Below are 25279 nucleotides of genomic sequence, written 5' to 3'. Positions count from 1 at the left end.
AGAATGTGTGTGTGTATAAGATATACTACATGCATATTTTACAAAACTCAGTGTTATAAAAAGGAGTGATAAGTCAACCTTGATTAGAAAGAAACAAAAACTTCAGAGAAATTAAAGGCTAGTTTTTTAGTTAACTTTTTAAAAAGCATCAATATTCCCTAATTAACATAAAAGGTATATTAATATATCAATGTCTTTTTTAAATTCTTAGAGGTCATATAATCCAAAATGATTTTCAGCATTAAAGACAGTTTTCTAGACATTTTATTGTACAAAAATAAGAAAAGTTACTGCCCAAAGGGAATATCAACTAACAGTTACCCTAGTCAAAAAATATAAGAAGTCATTTTCTTTTTTTTTAAATTATTTTCAGAGGTAGAATTCAGTCCATTTATCAGCTGCATATATACAATGCTCATTACATCAAGTGCCTTCCCTAATGCCCATCACCGAATTATCCCTTCCCCATACCCAACTCCCCTCCAGCAACCCTCAATTTCTTTCCTAGAGTTCACTATCTCTTATAATTTGCCTCCCTCTCAATTTTCATCTTATTTTTCCTTCCCTTCCCCTATGTTCATCTGTTTTGTTTCTTAAATTCCACATATGAGTGAAATCATACAGTATTTGTCTTTCCATCCACGTCGTTGAAGATGCCAAGGTTTCATTCTTTCTGATGGCTCAGTAACTATTATCTGATAAAAATTTTTCCTTATATGAAACAACAGAAGTTGAGAACAGCAGTAACAGCATTTATCTTATATAAATGATCAAAGCACTTCTTTAATGCTCTTTAATCAAGATCTAGTTTTCCTGTCCTTAAGTATTTAGTAGAGCATGAAAAAGATAATTAAAAGACAACACTCTAATTTGTTAATTTAACTTAATTTATTGCATCTTTTGAAGTAGTATGGTAACCTGCAATAACAAAATTTAGAATTATATATCAATACTTATCAAAAATCAGACATGCAGGAAGAGAGAGATACAGAGATTGAGAAGCAAAAGCTAATAAAAAGGAAAAAAGGAGTATCATAGACAAAAAAAAAAGCTTTCTTCTAGATTTTAATACATTCCAAAAATGGAGCAATTTGCATTTTCCCAATTCTGTGATGATTTTTTTCCTCCCTCATATAAACTGAACAATCAGGTTCTCTATATCTTAAGTTATCTCAGGATAATCTGAGAGTTTAACACACCACTACAAAAGTAGCATAATTCCCTGAACTGAAAAAAGAAGAGTCTCTATATTTTAATTTTGGTTTTGCTGTCATTTACACCTTGATCTTAAGAACAGTTTCTAAACCTAAAGTTTTCCATCCACAATACACAAATAATAGTCTCAAATACAGAATGGATATTCTGTAGATTATGAGATAAAGAAACTTTAAAAGACTATTAGTTTTTCTGTTTAAATGTGCTATATACACAAAGCTAAATTTGAAGTCGTGATTATTATGATATTATAAATTAATGCTTTCGCAGTAAGGATATAAAGGGCTTCCTTCAAAAACATAGTTTCATTTCATCCACATCAAAACAAAAGCTTGCAATAATTGGGGCAGTTATTATCCCCATTTAAAAAGGAAGACACTGAGGCTCAGGAAAGATATCTGATTTGCCACATCATATAGGAGCCAGTACTTTTAATTCCAATTTAAAGCTTTTCTGTATCTAAAAACCTAAGCTGGAATAGTTTCGTTTACTTGCTATTAACCAAGTCTGAGGCTATTTTCAGCCAAGCACTAAATATAACACTATGAGAAAGAATGTGCATGCTCCACTACCTCTAATTAAACCTAATCCTGGGTCTCAGTATTTCCTAACTTCCCCTTATTTCTGGGTTGCCCTTTAATTTTTTAATATCAGGGTCATTTTTTAAACAAAGTGTCATGTTTATTTAGCATTTTATGTTTGCAAAGGGAATTTATAAATTCTTCCTTCTTTTTTTTATTTTTGAAGTAGGCTCCAATGCCCATCATGGGACTTAAACTCACAACCCTGAGATCAAGAGTCGTATGTTCTACCGACTGAGCCAGCCAGGTTTCCCAATATTAGGGGTTTTGACAATGGAAAGAAACATGCCTAACTCTAGAAAAAAGCTTACTAATCAAATCCAACAACAGGGATTATCCTGTGTTTTTTTAATCCAAAGTGTCTAAATTAAATCTAGTCAATGAGCTTAGTTTTTAGAATAACACATGGCATCTACCATTAGGTGCTAGTAGTTTTGACATGAAATCAGTAAAATCCTTTATCAAGAATGAAACAGATGTGCTAACTTTTCTGCATCAAAGTCAAGTTCCCAAAGAAGCAATATTTTCAACAAATACCACGTGGTTATGTCATGAATTTGATTATGCAACATTTATAATGTTTATAACTACAGATATATGTACAATTTCAGCTGTGATTACATCCATTTTTGTTTCTTCATATAATTGAAATGTTACTTTTAAAATACTTTAAAACATTTGCTCAGCAAGATAAATTGACTATTTTAGAATTTAAACCACTAACAATTTCTTGAGAATCAGTTAGAGCCAATATACTCAAGGGACGACCTTGAATATAAGATTGCCAAGCAGGCCTGGGGTTTTTACAGATGGAAAAAAAGAAAAATAGGTAAAAAAAATAGTATTAGGCTTTACACCAATCTGACTTGGAGTTTTTTTATTTTACAAAGATATCACAAACCTCTTTTTCTCTCAGTGTTCTAAAACACCTGGACTCAATGATATATAAAGCATAAAGGCAAGGTAGGCCTACAGAGTAAAAAAATCATGTGTGATTTTGATGGAGCCAAAACTAACCTAACAAGCTAGTGTTGTAACAATGTTGGAAAAAACTGATTACATTAGAAATCAAAACTTTACATTTGAGATTAAACACACTACAAAAATCTTATTCGTTCATGCTATACATTATTATGTAATTGTTAAAATAAAGTACTTCCTCATGAACTAATATGGAAAGATGCCCATGATACATTATGCAAAAATGACAAACTGCATGATGATATAATGGCATGAACCCATTAAAAAATAATTCTGAGGATATATACACATATATGTATCTGTGTGTATATACACGCATAACACTTGTATAAACTTTGAAAAGGGTTTGAAAGCATCCACATGAACAGTAACAGTGATTTTTATAGTTGTCAATATCTGATTAGTTTGATGATTATTTTGGGGATAAATATCACTGAGCATTCAAATATCTTTATATCACAGAAATTAATTCAGATGCTTTAAAAAACGCATGTAAGCTCATCATATCCAAGCCTATATATAGACTACATTGTTTTTAAGTCTTCAAAAAAAATCCAAATTTAGTTGTTTTAGTAGTTGCTTAATTAGTAAAGGTAACTAGGATCAAACTCCTATCTAGACATGAAGGTTTTCTCCCTAAATGGACTGAGGTTTAAAATAGGGAGCAGGGAAACTTACCTTGTTGAGATAAATCATTAAATGACTGCAAAATATCTAGGGATTAAGGTTTTATAAATAATTGAAACAGTGTGCAACCAAACAGTATGTTAAGAAGTAGCTATATAGTATATAATAAAAGTGGCAAAAATGATTGAAAGATGACAAAATATGCAAAATCAAATAATGTTAACTGAATTCTTGTCATTCAGGGATCTAAGTATTATATTTGAACCTCCTTAAATTCAGTAATCTAATAACCCTATAATTATTCTCTTCCCTTTGAGAATTCCTTGTATTTATTACAATATTCAAGCCTTCATTTTGCTAAAAAAAAATAATTTTCAATCTTAAAAATAAGACTTTTGAAAGTACTAATTAGGTTGGCTTTATTACCATTACATTCAATGTGATGAAATATATTTAATTTTCCTTACAGCAAGTATCAAATTTGCTAACATTTCAATATAATAGCTATTTTTGACTGGCATTTGTGCATGTGTACATATTTTACAGTAAAACATAGCACACTCTTACCCCAGCTTTGAAAATCCCAGTGAAGTTCCAGATAAAAGTCACCTAGCTGAGAAACAAAATACAAATTACTGAATGCACCTTAGTTTAACAGCTCTTATATCTGTTGAATATTTTGCTTTTTAAAAAAAATCTATTATCACTAAAAGTCTATAGACAAGAAAAAGTAGTTTCAATTTTTGGAACGGGAGGGAAAAAATATGGTTAAATTACTTAAAATAAAACATTACAACAGCACACATTATTATACTTATCTACAAAGGAAAATATGCACCAACTGTAGATTTTACAAAGCTATTTTAACCACATTGAAACATACCTGAAACTGACAGGCATTTAAACTGGTATCAATAAATAGTTCATTTCTCAGCATAACCAAAATAACAATAATAATTATAACTGTAAAAATACCTAATAACTTTAGGTGTGTTATAAAATTTAACTTCCAAAATGACTATTTGTGAAGCCTCATAATGGACTAAGAAAATGACACTCTGAAATAGAAACTTTTTTCTATAAAGTGATAACAAATCTGAAATATGAAATTGCATCATAAGAGATGTAAGTTTGTATTTCACAAATTAGAAGCTAGACAGCAAAGCCTATAACTGTTAAGGAAACTACTGTGATCAAATATTCTAAAAAAAAACTTTATCTCTTGAGATATAAAACCAAAAAAGCATACTTCAGAGGAGACACAGTTAACATGACAGGTATAGGTCTATGTTCCACAGTTCTTTCAAACATCAAAAATACACTGGACAAAAATAAGAGAAAACAAAGCTCTCTTCCTTTCTGTGTCAGCACACCCAGCTCTTACCACCATGATGTAGGATAGACAAAAAGAGTTTTGTTATATAAAAAAAATGCTGTTCCTGGAGCAGATAGTGGCTTCAGCTCTTAGGGAATCTTCCAATCCAAAGTACAAAGGAAAAGTATTGCCTTTAGTTACGATCTACCTCCTTTTCTCTTAGAGCTCTTATCTTATTGATTGAAAACAGTAATTCTTTATCTGCTTTCCTAGTTCAAAGTAAATGGTGCTTCCATAGGACTAAATTTATCTATTATAATCAGGGTATTTTGTTTTATCATTATTGCTTAATTCAAACAGGATTTTTACCATTTCTCGACTTAATAATCAAGCGATTAGACTACACTTAAAAAATGCTAAAATTAACGAGTCAGGAAACGACAGATGTTGGTGAGGATGCAAAGAAAGGGGAACCCTCCTACACTGTTGGTGGGAATGCAAACTGGTGCAGCCACTCTGGAAAACAGTATGGAGGTTCCTCAAAAAGTTGAACATAGAGCCACCGTACGACCCAGCAATTGTACTACTGGGTATTTACCCCAAAGATACAAATGTAGTGATCTGAAGGGGGTACGTGCACCCCAATATTTATAGCTGCAATGTCCACAACAGCCAAACTATGGAAAGAGCCAATATGTCCATCAACAGACGAATGGATAAAGAAGATGTGGCATATATATATATATATATATATATATATATATATATATATATATACACACAATGGAATATTATGCAGCCATCAAAAAAAAATCTTGCCATTTGTAACGATGTGGATGGAACTAGAGGGTATTATGCTAAGCGAAATAAGTCAATCAGAGAAAGACATGTATCATGTGATCTCACTAATATGAGGAATTCTTAATCTCAGGAAACAAACTGAGGGTTGCTGGAGTGGTAGGGGGTGGGAGGGATGGGGTGACTGGGTGATAGACATTGGGGAGGGTATGTGCTATGGTGAGGGCTATGAATTGTGTAAGACTGATGAATCACAGACCTGTACCTCTGAAACAAAACATTGTATGTTAAAAAAAAAAAAAAAAAAGAAGATAGTAGGAAGGGAAAAATGAAGGAGGGAAAATCGGAGGGGCAGACGAACCATGGGAGACTATGCACTCTGAGAAACAAACTGAGGGTTCTAGAGGGGAGGGTGATGGGGGGATGGGTTAGCCTGGTGATGGATATTAAAGAGGGCATGTACTGAATGGAGCACTGGGTGTTATACGCAAACAGTGAATCATGGCACACTACATCAAAAACTACTGATGTAATGTATGGTGATTAACATAACATAATAAAATAAAATTTAAAAAAAAGAATAAGATGATTAGAAATAAGATTACATACTTTTTGAAATATTTATTGTCTGACAAATTGGTTTGTTATTACAGGGGACCAAAAAATAATATCTGGGCACACTGAAATAACCCCACAAACTTTTAAGGTATTATTTTAACATTAACATTAACAAGTAAAATGAAAAAAAAAATGCTTAAAAGTAAACTTATAATTACTCTTTAGGTACAAGACTGGCAAAGAGATAAGGCCTACCTCTTTTAGGGCTTTTAATAATCGAGGTCGTTTTTCTTCAACACTTTCCCTGGACTGCTGCTTAAGCTTCCTTAAAAGAGCCATAACTGAAGTTTAAATTAAAAAAAAAAATTTAATAAATTTCACCATGCTAGATTGTCAATTATAGCTCAATTTAAAAAATTTATACAAAAAAAACCCTTTTTTGCCATGTTAGAAAACACCACTAGTTTATTATACAAAGACATATATCGATATAAACATTATAAATAAGTTAATAAGTTTAATAAAACTGTTATGAACTCCAAGGAAAATTGAGAAGAGATATCTCAACATGAACTTATATTCACACTAGTTTTCCAAGTTTTTAATTATCAGTGAGGATGTACCTGAGTGAGCCAAGATTAACCAATCTCAGTCAGATGATTCAATGTCCTGTTGTAACACTGATCTAAAAGATCTCAAAGACAGATCTCAAAAATCCCATTGGATATTACTTTTATAAAAATGTAATTATTTGTAATTGTTACTGGGTGTATCTGTTCTTTTCTCCCTCTCAAAGACCACCACATAGCAGAAAAAATACAAAAACAAATCCTCTTTTACCCATGAAAAGAACTTCTGAATCTAATAAAATCCGAAGCCCTCCATAGTGCTTTCTCAATATTCAGACTGAGATTTAGACATATTGCCTAAGTGCAAACCACAGCTTTACTAATTACTAGCTACATGTAAATGGACAAGTTACTTAATTTCCCTAAATTTGTTTCTTTTTTTCATTTGTCAGGTAAAAATAAAGTAAAATCTATATGGAATTTCTGTAAAGACTCAATATAAATTGCTTACTACTGTGCCTGCAATTAATATAATTTTTACCTATTAGAATAAAGGTCTAAAATTGACTACCAAAAATCAGTCCCTAACATTTATTGAAATAAGGGAAAATATTAGACTCAAATGAAATAAGCCCAACAAAAGATAAGAAGACAGAAAATATGCACTGGGGGAAAAATATGTACATCACTACATGCTGACTTCCTCCTAGTCCTGACATATTTTTCACATACATACATACTTATGTGTGTATGTATATATATATATATATTCATATACATTAAAATACTAATACTATTATTTTTACTATTTTATAATATGCATTCTTATAAACTACTTAAAGCCTTATGTGGAATAAGAAGCAAAAGGTAAAAAAAGAAAAAGAAGACAGCAGTGAAAGCTTGGACCAGATCTGTTTTGTGTACAATGGCCAAATTAAGAAAAACCCAGAGAATAAACTGAAAAACAGTGGAATCTATTCTTACTTTGAACCACAGTTCTAACCATAACCATAACTGTATCTCAAAAAGTAAAAAAATCAAAGAGCAAATTTAAATTACTCATGGTCTTCTGGAACAACAGAAGAGGCTGAGATGAGACCTAGAAGCCAAGGTGTAGGACCTCATCTCATCATACAGTCCTACAACTAGCTTTATGACCTAGGTCAATAGTTTCCAAATACAAGTCTACATTTCAGCGCCCAACTGTTCAAGTTCCCAGTGATATGCAGTAAAATGAAAAAATTGGGAACCAGGTTGGGGTTTCTTTTTTATTTGTAAATTATATACTTTTTTCAATTAAGGACTATTCTTTCTGGTATTTTGGTTTCAAAATGTCTTCTTTTAATGAAATGGTGTTCGCAGAAGAAAGTAATTAACTTTTTTAAAGTTTTTACGTGCTAAAATGAAACGTTAGCTACTCTACATCAATCCTCAAATACAATTTTTTTCTGGTCTGTGAAATCCAAATAGTCTGAGAACTAATGACCTGGATAATCATTAAAGTTCTTTCCAGATTCAAATTTACATGAATCTGGCTAACCTCATGTTTGTTATAACTTAACTTAATATCAAAGCTATATTACCCAAATGTAGTAGAATTCTTTTTATAATTCTTCTCCACTATACGCTCAAGTATTTTAATAAATCTTCCTTGCCTTCAAGGAAGGCAATTTGCCTTCAAATTCAAACAAACCTCTGTGAATGTAAGGAATGAAAAGATTTCAATTCATAAATAGAAAAGATATCTTAATGAAAAGCAGAAGTCATATTTTTCACCAGGTACATATACTGAAATTGAACACATGCAGTAAATAACAATTACATTAGAATGGCCAAACCTTATAAAAAGATAGTGACAAAGAGATTTACATTACATTAAAAAATGTCAACTCAAATTTTCTTACAGAAACAGAAACAAACATTCAGAATGCAATTATACAAAATCATCAATATGTTTTTGTGGAATCAGGATTTGTACTCCCATACTGTTAAGAAACACATAACAATGACTGATAATAAGGATAAAATTAGCTTTGCAGGATTTGGATGGTATTAGAATTCATACAAAGACTCAAATGAAGAACTCCAATAAACCACAACTTATTTAACTTTCTTTCTTTCTTTTCCCATACAAAGTACTTTTTTTTTAAAGATTTTATTTATTTATTTGACAGAGAGAGATAGCGAGAACAGGAACACAAGCAGAGGGAGTGGTAGAGGGAGAAGCAGGCTGCCCGCTGAGCAGGGAGCCCGATGTGGGGCTCAATCCCAGAACCCTGGGATCATGACCTGAGCCGAAGGCAGACGCTTAATGACTGAGCCACCCAGGCCCCCTGGAATCATGACCTGAGCTGAAGGCAGATACTTAACGACTGAGCCACCCAGGCGCCCAACAAAGTACTTTTTTTAAACTATTCAGTTAGTTGCGCCTAAAACCTTTGGAACTATCCCTCCTGCTCCAAGAATCACTTAAATCTGTATTTTCTGCCTTCCACTTCCTTCTATGCTTCAGAATAATTATTTCCCACTTTTTACTGAGATGGTTCTGTGGACATACCATAAATAATTCAAACTCAACAAATCTAACATCAAATTAATTAAATCCCAGACTGATACCTCTCTGATATTGACCTGGGCTGATGATCACTGTTCACCACGTAACCATCATAAGGCAGAAAAGCAACATAATCTTGAAATTTTATTAACTCTAAAGTGAAATAATTCTTTTTTTTTTTAAGGTTCATTTTTAGTAATTTCTACACACAACTTGGGGCTCGAACTAATGACCCTGAGATCAAGAGTTACATGCGTTTCCGACTAAGCCAACCAGGCTGACCCCACACCAAGTGAAATAATTCTAAATAGTCTCTGAAAAATATAGTATCATCTCACTGTTCTGTAGCACAAAAACATCAGCAGAAATCAGACCAAAAAATAAAAAGGTCACAGTTTTTGCTAATAATTTATAATATCAGATTATATTTTGCTAATTAGATAATATTTCAGTAATAATTGTATTAGATTATCTCTGATTTTTCAAATAATGTAATTTTCAGACCCATTTAATACCATTATAAATATATCCATATATTTCTAAATATGTAGCTTAAGAGTTGTTACATTTACTATTCTTTAAGTTAGCAGTTAAATATTTCCATTTCATGTGATGGGAAATAATTTTTAAAAAGCACTGAATAATTATGGATATATAATGATACAATGATTGGCCATGGAATACTATTCAGAATGTGTATCTAAGACATCACTCTATAGAAGAAAATCACTTTAAAAGCAGATCTCAACTACTATGAACCTCAATCTTTTACATTAAAATCCACTAACTGATTTTCCAAGAAAACTGTTTCTTGGCCTTCCCAATAGATTATAAGTTCCTAAAGAGCAGAGACCATGTCTTCATTCTCCACATCTTACTATACATACATGCTTTATAGTAAGAACTCAATAAATATTCACTGACTCTAAATAAAAGTTAAGTGAAAGCTACATAAGTCTCAATGTAAGTCAGAAACCCAGGAGTCCATCTGGTTTCCTCTCCATTCTGCTAATAGGTTAGAAACATCAGAGAAAGTTCCTTTAGACTGGTTGCTGCAACTTTTATTCTGTTTGTTAGATCTGTACATTTTTTTGTCTCTTCCCTGACATAATTCTAGGATTAGTATGGTTTCTTACCCTCAGAGTCTCTTGATTTTGCCCAAAAAGGACAACTGTCAATGAATAACTGTATTTGTGTGTGTCTGTGTGTGTATATATATATATATATATGTATACACAAATATATATATATTTGTATATATATATGCAAATATATATACAAATAAATATATACAAATATATATATACACACACACTCATATAATTGTTAAATCATTGTAATTTTATCTCATTAAATCCTAAGCCCAATGTAACTTCACCACTAAAAGCTGCCCAAAATGTGCAGAAAGTCCACAAAGATGTAGTGTGTGTATTACATATAAAGCTAAAACATAAGAGCCCAAATTGCGGCATGAAATAGAACTAAATCCATGTAACATCCTAAGAGTGTTCAATCTTAATGCATTTCTTTAATAAAACTGCCCAATTTTTACTGTTCCTTCCACAAGTCGAGATTTAATTATTTTCAACCTCAAATTGTAAAAAGATATTACCAGAAAGATAATATTCTCATTCATCCAGATTTAAATTTTATAAAATTTTCAACTATTGAGATGTGCTTGACAAAAATAAAATCTGTATATGAAGTTGAAAAAAAAAAAAGAAAACTTAGGAATAGGAGGAGGGAAGGTAGAGTAACTGAACACTTTGTATACTGTGAGAAAACATGTGACTTTTTTTGAAATTCTGAAAGACAAAAACAAAGAGACTTGCTTCTCTCTTTCAGCAAAGCCTATTCCCACCAATTAAAGCAAAAAGATAATTGTTATAACACACCGTGATTATTTTCAGTTCCAATCAATGTTCCATATAATTAAGTAGCTGCCAGAAAGCACAATCAGGTCTCAGTGCTTTTTTTTTTTATGTTATGTTAATAACCATACATTACATCATTAGTTTTTGATGTAGTGTTCCATGATGCATTGTTTGCGTATAGCATCCCATGCTCCATTCAGTACATGCCCTTTTTAATACCCAACACCAGGCTAACCCATTCCCCCACCCCCCTCCCCCAGTGCTTTTAAAAATCCTTCATATTGAATAAATAAAACAATGGAAGAATATCAGTAGAGCAGAATACTGTAAAAGAAAAAAAATTACAAACAATATACTTTTAAACAAGATTCCTCAATTCTTTTTGTGTACTACCCAATATCTAAGTTCCTAAGTCATGAATAATTCACATATAAGTTTATAAATAACTACAAATATTTCATACTATGGAAAGTTACACTAAATGATAATTATATCAAATACATTTTATATTTTTAGAGTTTATATGAAAAACAATAATTTATATTGCTTACTCATCTGTCTATCTCCATAGCTGATGGCTTCCGCCAGCGGGCTCCATCCCTGAGCATTTTTCACCTTTACTGGAGCATTGTGAGCCAAAAGTAAATGGGCACATTCTGAAACATAAAGTGGTAATAATATCAAACATCATGCAATTTTTAGAATCTCTAAATATAAAAATCATTTAGAAATTTAAGAAACCAATGTAATATAAATAGATCTATAATATAAACACTGTACCATAAAGAAAAATTTTTAAAAGCCCTATATATCTAAACAAGGTTATTTCAGTTCCTAAGATTCAAGAAGTATCCATTCTATTGCTTAAAAATAAATTGTGTCTCTCCAAAGAAGTACTATGTTCCTTAATAACTGTTCCTAAGAGTATTTTGAGAATATTTCCACCAATGCAGGATCCCCTCGAGTAATTTACATCAAAATTCTACTAATAAAACTCAAAAGAGGATTTGTATGTATGTAATATCAAATGGAAGGTTCCTAATTTATTTCAGAAAAAAAAATGTGCTTTAAAAAAGGACCAGTAATTTTTCCATAAACCCTTATTTTTCAAATGTTACAATTCTTTTACTTCAGGAAAACACCCAAAAGAGGAAAAAATCTGTTTATGATTCCAAGGACAAATCTGGACAGTCTTTCTGGTAATCAAAAGAAGTCTACGGTATAGACTCTTCTACAGGTTGAGGTTACTCTTCTTAAAAATTAGAAATAAAAAGTATATTAGTAGACAAAAAAAAATCAAAACTGAGGCTCATGGAAATTTAGGATGTTTAGCCATTCTAAATTTCCTAAATGAATGGTTCATTCAATCAATCATTCAGCAAATATTTACCAAGTGCCTATTATATGCCATTTCTAAGCACTAAGTCCTTGATATAAGCAGTGAGAAGAAAGACACATCTTGCTATCAGAGAGCTTACATCCTTTGTTAGAAGAAAATAAGTAAACTAATAAGTAAAAAAAAAAGATAATGATAAGTGCTTTGAAGGAAATAAGGGTGTTATGACAGTGTCACGTACTTGAGCACAGGTGGAAGAAGAATGTAATTCTAGTTATAGAAGGAGTAACTATACCAGCATATAGCACTAGGAATAACTATACTAAGTTTTATTAGAATAAAGTAAAATAAATATAGAAATTTCACAAAGGTGCTTAAGAAAGTCTACAGTAGTATATAACAATATAGGTACACAAGAGGGGCTCCTGGGTGGCTCAGTCGGTTAAGCGTCTAACTCCTGATTTCGTGAGATCAAGCCCTGCATAGGGCTCTGTGCTGGTGTGGTCTGCTTAAGATTCTCTCTCCCTCTGCCCTTCCCCCCAACCTTCTTTCCCTCTCCACCCCCCTAAAAAAAAGAGGGAAAGAGAATATATATATAAGAATGTATATTCTAGCAGTTTATAATAGCAAACATACTGGAAACTAAATGAATATCCATCATGGGAGAATGACTGACTAATAGAATGAATCTATACCACTCGAGTAATAGCCAGCCATTTTTTAAGAATAGTGTCATATCCAAAGGACATAGGAACCAAGCCGAATGGGCAGCTACTGGCCAAATTTGGGAAACTGAGCATCAAAAAGAATAATGATTAGTTATAACACATTAAAGTAAAAACAATCAATTACAGAAAAATGCCAGCTAATAAATGTAGAAGAAATGGTAGAATTTGAAAATCAGTATATTACAACACCAAAGTGATAACTGATTTAGGCAAATGTCCTCAATGAATGCTAAAGCCACTATGTAAAATGCTATGGTGCTGGAAAACAGGATATTCACATGATACCAAAGTAAGATCCCAAGATCACTTACTAATTATAAAGAGAAAAATGTTCCTCTCTAGTGAAGATAACTGGAGATCATCAGCCTAAACAAATGACTAAACGTGGTGGCATTAGTAGTGTCATAACTTGACACTACATGTTTCTAATGTGATGTAACATAAAGTTCATAACATCACCTATGCAGTATTCTTTCCAGAAATATTTAACTTGAATCAAATCAAGCCTTGATACCTAATTTTCAATTTGCAGAAAAGATACATGATAAGGAACAAGTTAAATTACATCATGAGAAAATAATCGGGCAAATCTGAGATGGGAGACATTCTACAAATTGATTGGGCACGCTATTCAAAAAGTGAAATACAAAGGAAGAAAAACAAGCAGGAAAACTTTTCTAGATTAAAATAAAGTGACATAACAACCAAATGCAATGAGTAAATCTTAACTGGTTCTTGATTCAATATAAAGCACAAATAAAAGAAATTTTTGGAACAACTGGAAAAATTAAAATATAATTAGATATTAGAGATTATAACAATATTATTAATTTTCTTAAGTGTGATAATGATAGGGCTGCCTGGGTGGCTCAGTCGGTTAAGCATCTGCCTTCAGTTCAGGTCATGATCCCAGGGTCCCGGATCGAGCCCCATGTTGGGCTCTCTGCTTAGCAGGGAGTCTGTTTCTCCCTCTCCCTCTCCCTCTGTCTGCCGCTCCACCCTGCTTGTGCTCTCTCCCTCTCTCTGTCAAACAAATAAAATCTTTTTTAAAAAAAAGTGTGATAATGATATTGTGGTTATGAAAGAGACTGTCCTTATTCTTAGAGATGCAAGCTAAGGTATTTGGTGGTAAAATGTCATGATGTCTACAATGAACTTCCAAATGATACAGCAAAAATAATATATACAACACTAAGAGAAAAACAAAGCAAATATGATAAAATGTTAACAACTACTGAACCTAGGGAGAGAGTAACAGAATGTTCATTGTGATCATCAAATCATTCTCAATACCAAAGAACTTGACCTGAGGACTGACAGAACAAACTACACAACTAGAGGGAGAGAAAAGGCCACATCAAGGAAGGTGGGAAGGGCAGAGAAGTCGTTTGAGAGAGAAAAGGATCATGGATGCTTGGGAGGGAAGAGAGCCCTGGTTACAGAGAAAGGTGAGAGAGTGGAGCACACAGGGATAAGCACAAGGAGACTACTTTCCCAAAGCCATTGGCTGGGAAAATGAGAGGGGCTGATTCTCATGAGGTTTTGCACTCAGCAGGGCTCAAAGATGAGTTTTGGAGGTCCCTGACCTTGGCTGGCAGAGAGACCTGAGGGTACTGCCCTACTACTGGAGAGAAGGCGGGCAAGCAACCCCTGGGAAGACGGCACAATCTGAGGATCACCTAGGGCATGTGGGGGGAAACTTCACTCTTCCTGGAGCACATCTGTGACAGCACTGCCTCTCCGTGGACGAAGGAGCCCACGGGCACCATTTCATTCCCCCGCCCCTCAGTGTAAGTGCAGACGCACCTGCTGAGGGCAGCTAACTCGGACACTGGACAGTGGCTGTTTAGCCTGCTTTGCTCCAAATACCACACCCCTGAATGCTGGCACCACTGCCCTTCTAGGTCAAACCTGCATTGGTTCCAGGGCAGCAAAGACCCTTATGCAGAAGACCAGCACAGGTCCCCGCCACACCAGGTCCCTAAAGTTTGAAATTTTAAAAGTAACCAGGCCTGGGGGCACCTGGGTGGCTCAGGTGGTTAAGCATCCAACTCGTGGTTTCGGCTCAGGTCATGATCTCTGGGTCCTGAGATTGAGCCCTGCATCAGGTTTATACTCAGTGAGAGTTTCCTTGAGACTCTCTACCTCTCCATCCCCTCTGCCCCTCCCCACACTCATGTGTGCACACTCTCTAAATAAATAAATAAATAAATAAATAAATAATAAAAATAAAATCTTAAAAGTAAGCAGGCTTGGCTGTGATAGAGCCCAAAGTGCATAGTGCTGCTCCAGGCAGGCAAGCAACCTGGAGACAGACAGTGTGAAAACAGGGATCTCAAAAATGCCTAGGACACATGAAGGTAAATTATTTGCTTTTTTGGAAGGGCTTCCCTGAGAGCAGCAGACATGGACTCCCCTCTCCGGGGACAAAGGAGTTGGCTGGAGCCATTTCCCTCCCCTGCCCCTCAGCAGAAACCAACTTCAGTAAACAGCACAGTGCCAAGATTGGCTGCCTAACCTGCTTACACCAGATCTTGCCCCACCACGCTCTGCTGGTGCTGCTTTTCTCAGGCAAGTGTGCCTAATGACCAGCACAGCAGGCCCCTCCCCACAGAAGGCCAGCACAAACCCACACACACACACCACGTCTACTGACCATAGAGTTCTGCAAAGCTTCAACTCTACTGGAAATAGCATCAGGTCTCATTTAACAAGCAGACCAGAGCATGCCCAGTTAAAACCTGCCACACTCTGGCCAAGGTCCAAACACTGTCCACTGCAGGCAAGGAGAGCCTCTCCAGAGGACTGACCTGAGGGAAAGGGCAGAGAAAACGCAGCAGCAGAGTGCAGGCAGCACACACCAGAGGCACTTCCTGAAGCACCAGACCCTGGACATTATATGACCTCTTCTTCATAAAGCCATTACTCACGGGAGCAGGAAACATAAAAGGATTTTCTAACACAGAGAGGAACACAGAAACCTATACAAAATGCCAAGATGGAGGAATTCATCCCAAAAGAAAAAACAGGAAAAGGTCACAGCCAGAGATCTAATCGAAACAAATATAAGTAATAGGCCTGATACAGAATTTAAAGCAACAATTATAAGAATACTCGCCGGGCTTGAGAAAAACATAGAAAACATCAGGAAGACCCTTACCATAGAAATAAAAAGAACTAAAAAACAATCAGGCAGAAAAGAAAAATGTAATATCTGAAATTCAAAAGTGACTGGATGTAATGATGACAAGGATGGAAGAAGCAGAGGAATGAATAAGTGAAACAGAAGACAGAATTATGGAAAATAGGGCACCTGGATGGCTCAGTTGGTTAAGCATCTGCTTTTAGGGTGCCTGGGCGGCTCAGTTGTTAAGCGTCTGCCTTCAGCTCAGGTCATGATCCCAGGGTCCTGGGATCGAGTCCCATATCGGGCTCCCTGCTCGGCGGGAAGCCTGCTTCTCCCTCTTCCACTCCCCCTACTTGTGTTCCTGCTCTCGTGCTCTCTCTCTCTGTCAAATAAATAAATAAAATCTTTTAAAAAAAAAAAAAGCATCTGCCTTTAGCTCAGGTCATGATCCCAGGGTCCTGAGATTGAGTCCCACATGGGGCTCTCTGCTCAGTGGGGAGTCTGCTCCTCCCACTCCCTATGCCCCTCCACTGGCTTGTGCTCTCTCTTGCTCACTCTCTCTCTCAAATAAATAAAATCTAAAAAAAAAAAAAAGGAATTATGAAAAATAATGAAGTTGAACAAAAAGAAAGAGCAAAGGAACATGAGAGTAGACTTAGGGAACTCAGTAATTCCATCAAATGTAGTAACACTTGTATCATAGGAGACTCAGAAGAAGAGAGAAAAAAGGGAGCAGGTTTATTTGAGGAGATAAGAGCTGAAAACTTCTCTAACCTGAGGGAAAAAAGATATCCAAATTCAGGAGGCACACAGAACTCCCAACAAAATCAACAAAAGCAGGCCAACACCAAGACATACTGCAATTAAATTTGCAAAATATAATGATAAAGAAAAAATCCTAAAAGCATCAAGACAAAGGAAGTCCCTAACTACAAGGGAAGGCCCATAAGTTAGCAGCAGATCTCTCCACAGAAACCTGAGAAGCCAGAAGCCAGTGGCATGATATATTCAACATGCTGAATGGGAAAAATGTGCAGCAAATACTCTATCCAGCAAGGTTATCATTCAGAATAGGAGACATAAAGCATTCCCCAGATGAACAAATGCTAAAGGACTTTGCAAACACTAAACCAACCCTGCAAAAAATATTAAAGGGGACTCTCTGAGTGGGAAGGAAAGACCAAAATGACAGACTAGAAAGGAACAGAGAAAATCTCCAGGAACAAATGACAAAACAAGTAATAAAATGGCACTAATATGTACCAATAATTATTCTGAATGTAATTGTACTAAATGCTCCAATCAAAAGACACAGGGTGTCAGAATGGATTAAAAAACAAGATCTATCTATATGCTGCCTACAAGAGACTCATTTTGGACCAAAGACACCAGCAGATTGGAAGTGAAAGGATAGAGAAACATTTATCATGCAAATGGACATCAAAAGAAAGCCAGAGTAACAATACTTACATCAAACTAGATTTTAAGCCAAAGACTGTAACAAGAGATGAAGAAGGGCACTATATCATAATAAAGGGGACTATCCAACAAGAAGACCTAACAACTGTAAATATTAATGCCTCTAATGTAGGAGCATCCAAATATATAAAACAATAACAAACATAAAAGAACTCATTGAGGGGCACTGGGTGGCTCAGTCATCAAGCTCTGCCTCTGGCTCAGGTCATGATCCCAGGGTCCTAGGATCGAGCCCCGCACTGGGCTCCCTGCTCAGCAGGAAGCCTGCTTCTCCCCCACTCCCCCTGCTTGTGTTCCCTCTCTCACTGTGTTTCTCTCTGTCAAATAAATACGTAAAATCTTTTAAAAAAAGAATTCATTGATAATAATGTAATAATAGTAGGGGACTTTTAACGCCCCACTTACATCAAGGGACAGATCATCTAAGTAGAAAATCAACAGGGAAACACTGGCTTTGAATGACACACTGGACCAGACAGACTTAACAGATACATATTCAGAACATTTCATTCTAAAGTAGCAAAATATTATGTTCAAGTGTACATGGTACATTCTCCAGAAGAGATCACATACTAGGTCACAAATCAGGCTTCAATAAATAAGATTGAGATCATACCATGCATCTTTTCTGACTACAACGCTATGAAACTTCAAGTCCACCACAAGTAAAAATTTGGAAAGACCACAAATACACGGAGGTTAAAGAATGTGCTACTACAGAATGAATGGGTCAACCAGAAAATTAAAGGAGAAAAAAAAAATACAAGGAAACAAATAAAACTGAAAACACAATGGTCCAAAACACTGGGATAGAGCAAATGTAGTCATAAGAGGGAAGTATATAGCAATACAGGCCTAACCTAAAGAGGCAAGAAAAATCTCAAATAAACAACCTAACCTTATACCAAAAGGAGCTAGAAAAAGAACAACAAACAAAGCCTAAAGCCAGAAGAGGAAGGGAAATAATAAAGATTAGAGCAGAAAAATGATATAGAAACTAAAAACATAGAACTGATCAATGAAACCAGGAGCTGGTTCTCTGAAAAAATTAATAAAATTGATAAATACCTAGCCAGACTTAGCAAAAAGAAAAGAGAGAGGACCCAAATAAATAAAATCACAAATGAGAAAGGAAATATAACAACCAACACCACAGAAATACAAGCAATTATAACAGAACACTATGAAAAATTATATGCCAACAAATCAGACAACCTGGAAGAAATAAATTCCTAGAAACATATAAACTACCAAAACTAAAGCAATAAGAAACAGAAAACTTGAACAGACCAATCACCAGCAAAGAAACTGAATCAGTAATCAAAAGTCTAGGACCAGATGGCTTCCCAGGGGAGTTCTACTGAACATTTAAAGAACGGTTAATACCTATTCTTCTCAAACTACTCCAAAAAATAGAAATGGAAGAAAAACTTTCAAACTCATTCTATGAGGCCAGCCTTATCCCAGTTCCAAAACCAGATAAAGACTCCATTAAAAAAGAGAACTACAGGCTAATATCCCTGATGAACATGGATGCAAAAATCCTCAACACAATACTAGTAAATCAAATCCAACAGTACATTAAAAGGATTGTTCACCATGATCAAGTGGGATTTATTCCTGGGCTGCAAGAGTGGTTCAATATTCACAAATCTATCAATGTGATACACCACATTAATAAAAGAAAGGATAAGAATCATATGATCCTCTCAATAGATACAGAAAAGACATTTGACAAAGTACAACATCCATTCATGATAAAAACCCTCAACAGAGTAGGGATAGAGGGCACATACCTTAACATAATAAAGGCCATATATGAAAAAACCACAGCCAATATTATCTTCAATGGGGAAAAACTGAGAGCTTTCCCTCTACTGTCAGGAACAAGGTAGGGATGTCTCTCACTACTGTTATTTAACACAGTACTGGAAGTCTTAGCCTCAGCAATAAGACAACAAAAAGGAATAAAAGGCATCCAAAATCAGCAAGGAAGAAGTCAAACTTTCACTATTTGCAGATGATATGGTACTCTATACAGAAAACCCAAAAGACTCCACCAAAAAACTGCTAGAACTGATACACAAATTCAGTAAAGCCTGGGATACAAATTCAATGTACAGAAATCTGTTGCATTTCTATACACCAATAATGAAGCAACAAAAAAGAGAAATCAACAAAAAAGAGGCATCAATCCCATTTATCAATGCACCAAAAATCATATGATACCTAGGAATAAATCTACCGAAGAGGTAAAAGATCTATACTCTGAACACTATAAAACACTTATGAAAGAAACTGAAGATGACACAAAGAAATATAAAGATATTCCATGCTCATGGATGGGAAGAACACATATTGCTAAAATGTCTATACTGCCCAAAGCAATCTACACATTTAATGCAATCCCTTTCAAAATACCAACAGCAGAGTTGGTATCTCGCTCTGTTCACAGAGCTAGAACAAACAATCCTAAAAACTGAAGATGACACAAAGAAATATAAAGATATTCCATGCTCATGGATGGAAAGAACACATATTGTTAAAATGTCTATACTGCCCAAAGCAATCTACACATTTAATGCAACCCCTATCAAAATACCAACAGCAGAGTTGGTATCTAGCTCTGCTCCCAGAGCTAGAACAATCCTAAAATCTGTATGGAACCACAAAAGACCCCAAATAGCCAAAGCAACACTGAAAAAGAAAAGCAAAGCTGAGGCATCACAATTCTGGACTTCAAGTTATATTACAAAGCTGCAGTCATCAAAACAGTATGGTACTGTCACAAAAACAGACACATAGATCAATGGAACAGAATACAAAACCCAGAAATGGACCCACAACTTTATGGTCAACTAATCTTCAACAAAGCAGGAAAGAATATCCAATGAAAAAAAACACATTTAACAAATGTTGTTGGGAAAACTGGACAGCAACATGCAGAAGAATGAGACTGGACCACCTTCTTACACCATATACAAAAATAAAAAATAAATTCAAAATGGATGAAAGACCTAAATGTGAGACCTGAAACCATCAAAATCCTAGAGGAGAACACAGGCAGCAACCTCCTTGACATCAGCTGGCAACTTCTTTCTAGATAATGTCTCCTGAGGCAAAGCATGAACTATTGGGACTTCATCAAAATAAAAACCTTTATACAGCAAAGGAAACAATCAACAAAATTCAAAGGCAACTTACGGAATGGGAGAAGATATTTGCAAATGACATATCTGATAAAGGGTTGGTATCCAATATATATAAGGAATGTATGAAATTCAACAGCCAAAAAATAAATAATCCAGTAAAAAAATGGGCAGAAGATGTGAATAGACATTTTTCCAAAGAAGACATCCAGATGGCCAACAGACACATGAAAAGATGCTCAACATCACTCATCATCAGGGAGATACAAATCAAAACTACAATGACATATCACTTCACACCTGTCAGAATGGCTAAAATTAACAACACAAGAAACAAAAGGTATTGGCGAGGATGTGGAGAAAAGGGAACCCTCTTACACTGTTGGTGGGAATACAAACTGGTACAGCCACTCTGGAAAACAGTATGGAGGTTCCTCAAAAATTTAAAAAATAGAACTACCCTATGACCCAGCAATTAAACTACTAGGTATTTACCCAAGGATACAAAAATACTGATTCAAAGGAGTACATGCATCCTGATGTTTATAGCAGCATTACCAACAATAGCCAAATTATAAAGAGCCCAAATGCCCACTGGCTGATGAATGGATAAAAATGTACAACGGAATATTACTCAGCCATCAAAAAGAATGAAATCTTGCCATTTTGCAATGACATGGATGGAGCTAGAGAGTATGCTCAGAGAAATAAGTCAGAGAAAGACAAGTACCATATGATTTCACTCAGGTGGAATTTCAGAAGGAAAAGAGATAAACATGGGGGGTTGGCGGGGTGAGGCAAAGCAGATAAGAGACTCTACTATAGAGAATAACCTGAGGGTTATTGGAAGGGAGGTGGGCAGTGGGATGGTTTAAATGGGTGGTGGGTATTAAGGAGGGCACTTGTAATGAGTACAAGGTGTTGTATGTAAGTGATCAATCACTAAATCCTACAACTGGGGCACCTGGGTGGCTCAGTCATTGAGCGTCTGCCTTCGGCTCAGGTCATGGTCCCAGGGTCCTGGGATCGAGCCCCGCATCGGGCTCCCTGCTCTGTGGGAAGCCTGCTTCTCCCTCTCCCACTCCCCCTGCTTGTGTTCCCTCTCTCACTGTGTCTCTCTCTGTCAAATAAATAAATAAAATCTTAATAAATAAATAAATAAATAAATTCTACAACTAAAACTAATATTACTCTGTATGTTAACTAACTGGAATTTAAATAAAAACTTAAAAAAAAAAGAAGGAGGTTAACAAGGAAAGAGGATGACAGCCCAGCTAAAAAGAATTTTTTAAAATAAATAAAATGGATTCTCCAAGAAACCTACCATCATGGGGTTTTATGCAAGTGTGTATGTGTATAGGTATATAGAAGTTAGGGGAACATAAACATGGATAGATATCTACAGACTTATGGAACTATTTCATGATAAACTTCTGAGGGAAAAGAAAAATATAGCAAAGTACTATGTATGGTGATTCAACTTCAGTAAAAACAAACTAAGCCCCTGAGTTATATAAATAAAGAGAAAGGGGTGCAAGGATACCCACTAGGCTATTAATATTAATTACATCAGGAAAAAAAAGTAGAAGAGATGATACTTTTTTATGTCTTTGTACTGTATTATTTCAATTGTTTCAATAAGTATATAGTAATGGCCTAAAATCATTTAAAATTTTTAACTTAAAATTATTAAAAAGCAAGATGGACAACAATTTAAAGCAATATCCCAGTTGTGTAAACTAAGGGATAATATTAGTATAATACATACATATATATGTACATATATGTATATATATGCTAGACATGTCAGTTATGTTTTCTGATATGCCATAAACCCTGCTGAATGGCTGCCCTTCACTCACCTGTCACCATTCAACTGATACAGAAATAAGCAACTAAAAAAAAGTTGGATAATCATAAATACGCCAGTCACCTATGACATATTGATACATTAAAAAAAAAAAAGCAGGATCAATCAAATGCCTCTCCTAGTAATTTTAACAATGAGTAATAAAAAAACAAGGTAGTTAACAACCAGGCACTAAGGCTTAAAAAAAATGCATAAATGTGCCACAAAGAAGTTAGGACTTGAGGAGTCTGGATAAAATGAAATTATGAGGAACAGAAACCATATACAAATAAGCAAGAGCTATAAATATAATAAAATAGAGAGAGAACAGGATAATTAGGACAGTGCAAAGACAAAAGAACATCCGGGGAGAGACTCATGAGAGTAAGAAATCATACTAACTCTAGAGGTGTTTCAGGGAAAAAATTATACAGAAACTGCAGATCCAGAAGAATGAATTAAAAGGTGCAGCAACTGGTTTCATGAATCTTTCTCTGATATCCAACCAAAAGGATAAGAAGTAAAGATTACTTTTCTATTTCATCTTCTAAAGATTCCTGAATTCTTCTTAAAGTATAATGTTCTTTCCATTTCAACTCAAATCCATAATTCAGTAAGTTCCCAGTCTAGAAGGCCAACATGCTCAACACACCCAGAAATTCAAGAAAAAATCAGACTTTAATGGTGAAAAAATAAGGTTATTAAGATGAATGAGAAAAGTAAATAATAGTGTAAAAGTCCTAGGATATCCCTTTTTAAGTCAATCAACAAGTATTATTTGAGCTCCCTGGGTATTTTTACTGTGTTTACAAACAAGTATACAAATAGCAAGTTTTCCTTCAAAAATGAAATCAATAAAGGTATATTTATCTAAGGAAGAAGATAAAGGAGGATGGAGTGCCATAGACAGAAGAGTGGAAAATGCAAGACAGAAGAATGCAAAATTAATTTACAGGATTAATAAGATAGACGTTTCATCTTCCACTACACATTTCAATATTGCTCCTGTGTAACCAAATCTCAAAAATATGAAAAGGCCATAAAGAAAAAAGCAAAAAAGAGTATGTAGCTAAAAAAAAGTAAATGGATCAGTACATTAACTGTTGTACCTATTCTACATGGAAAGGACTCAGAAAAATCGAATATTGGTATTATTTGCAGATCCTGAATCATCTAACCAACTGTTTCCCAAAAATACATTCCACAGAACTCTAGTCTCTCAAGATAGATGTGGAAAAAAGCAAATCAAATAACTATGGGGAACAACAACTATATCCAACACCTGCCCCAACTTAGAAGTTCACAATGCATATTACCATATTAAAGTTCTAAGAAAGTCCACAGTAAAAAAACTGCTTAATACTTATTAACCCACTATTTTCCAAATTGATTTGACCTGGAAATACTATTTTCCTCTCAACATTTATCAGTATGCCATAAAACTTATGTTCTGTGAAACATAATCTAGACAGGCTAATGTAAATCTATGATAAAGCATAACAGTACCATTTGTTTTTCTTTCAATACTGTATTATAAAAAATTTCAAATATACAGAAAAACAGAAAGATGATCACAATGAACATTCAAATACTCTATACCGAGGTTCAATAGTTGTTAACATTTTGTCACATTTGCTTTGTCTTCCTCTTACTGTTATATATAATAGATGTAATTTATGATATATATAAAGAACAGCAGACACGCCATAAGAGATAGACAGATGTAGGTAAGCGGGTAGGCAGAAAGAGACAGCAGTGGGGGAGGTGGGGGAGAATGGCTGATTACTCATATAGTCTTGGTTATTTCTCTTCCTGAGATATAGCTAGTACTCATTTCTTGAGTTTCTATAATATGTAGCCTCTTAATAAATCTCTCTTTACTTAGAAGTTACTCACTGATATGAGGAATTCTTAATCTCAGGAAACAAACTGAGGGATGCTGGAGTGGTGGGGGGTGGGAGGGATGGGGTGGCTGGGTGATGGACATTGGGGAGGGTATGTGCTATGGTGAGCATTGTGAATTGTGTAAGACTGTTGAATCACAGACCAATACCTCTGAAACAAATAATACATTACATTTTTTTAAAAAAAGAAGATAGTAGGAATGGTAAAATGAAGGGGGGGAAATTGGAGGGGGAGATGAACCATGAGAGACTATGGACTCTGAGAAACAAATTGAGGGTTCTAGAGGGGAGGGGGGTGGGGGGGATGGGTTAGCCTGGTGATGGGTATTAAAGAGGGCACGTATTGAATGGAGCACTGGGTGTTATATGCAAACAATGAATCATGGAACTCTACATCAAAAACTACTGATGTGGGGCGCCTGGGTGGCTCAGTTGGTCAAGCGACTGCCTTCGGCTCAGGTCATGGTCCTGGAGTCCCGGGATCGAGTCCCACATCGGGCTCCCTGCTCAGCGGGGAGTCTGCTTCTCCCTCTGACCCTCTTCCCTCTCGTGCTCTCTATCTCTCATTCTCTCCCTCTCAAATAAATAAAAAATCTAAAATAAATAAATAAATAAAATCTTAAAAAAAACCTTTT

At 35.0% G+C, this 25279-nt stretch overlaps 1 protein-coding gene across 1 annotated transcript in view; it reads right to left on the bottom strand.

The window, feature by feature from the left end:
- ANKRD13C (ankyrin repeat domain 13C) overlaps positions 1-25279 on the bottom strand; it is an 88776-nt gene that overhangs the window by 41905 nt on the left and 21592 nt on the right. Inside the window, exons 3-5 of the mRNA XM_028102572.2 lie at positions 11624-11728; positions 6331-6416; positions 3972-4017 (exon numbers count right to left, since the gene is read on the bottom strand). Coding sequence (XP_027958373.1) covers positions 3972-4017; positions 6331-6416; positions 11624-11728 — 237 coding nt within the window. The remainder of the gene's footprint in view (positions 1-3971; positions 4018-6330; positions 6417-11623; positions 11729-25279) is intronic.

The sequence above is a fragment of the Eumetopias jubatus genome, unplaced genomic scaffold, assembly GCF_037043125.1.
Source record: "Eumetopias jubatus isolate StellerSeaLion01/CBP00866 unplaced genomic scaffold, mEumJub1_p1.0 scaffold_4, whole genome shotgun sequence".
NCBI lineage: Eukaryota > Metazoa > Chordata > Mammalia > Carnivora > Otariidae > Eumetopias > Eumetopias jubatus.
Note: the sequence above shows the minus strand (reverse complement) of the source record. Positions and strands in the feature narration are given on the sequence as shown.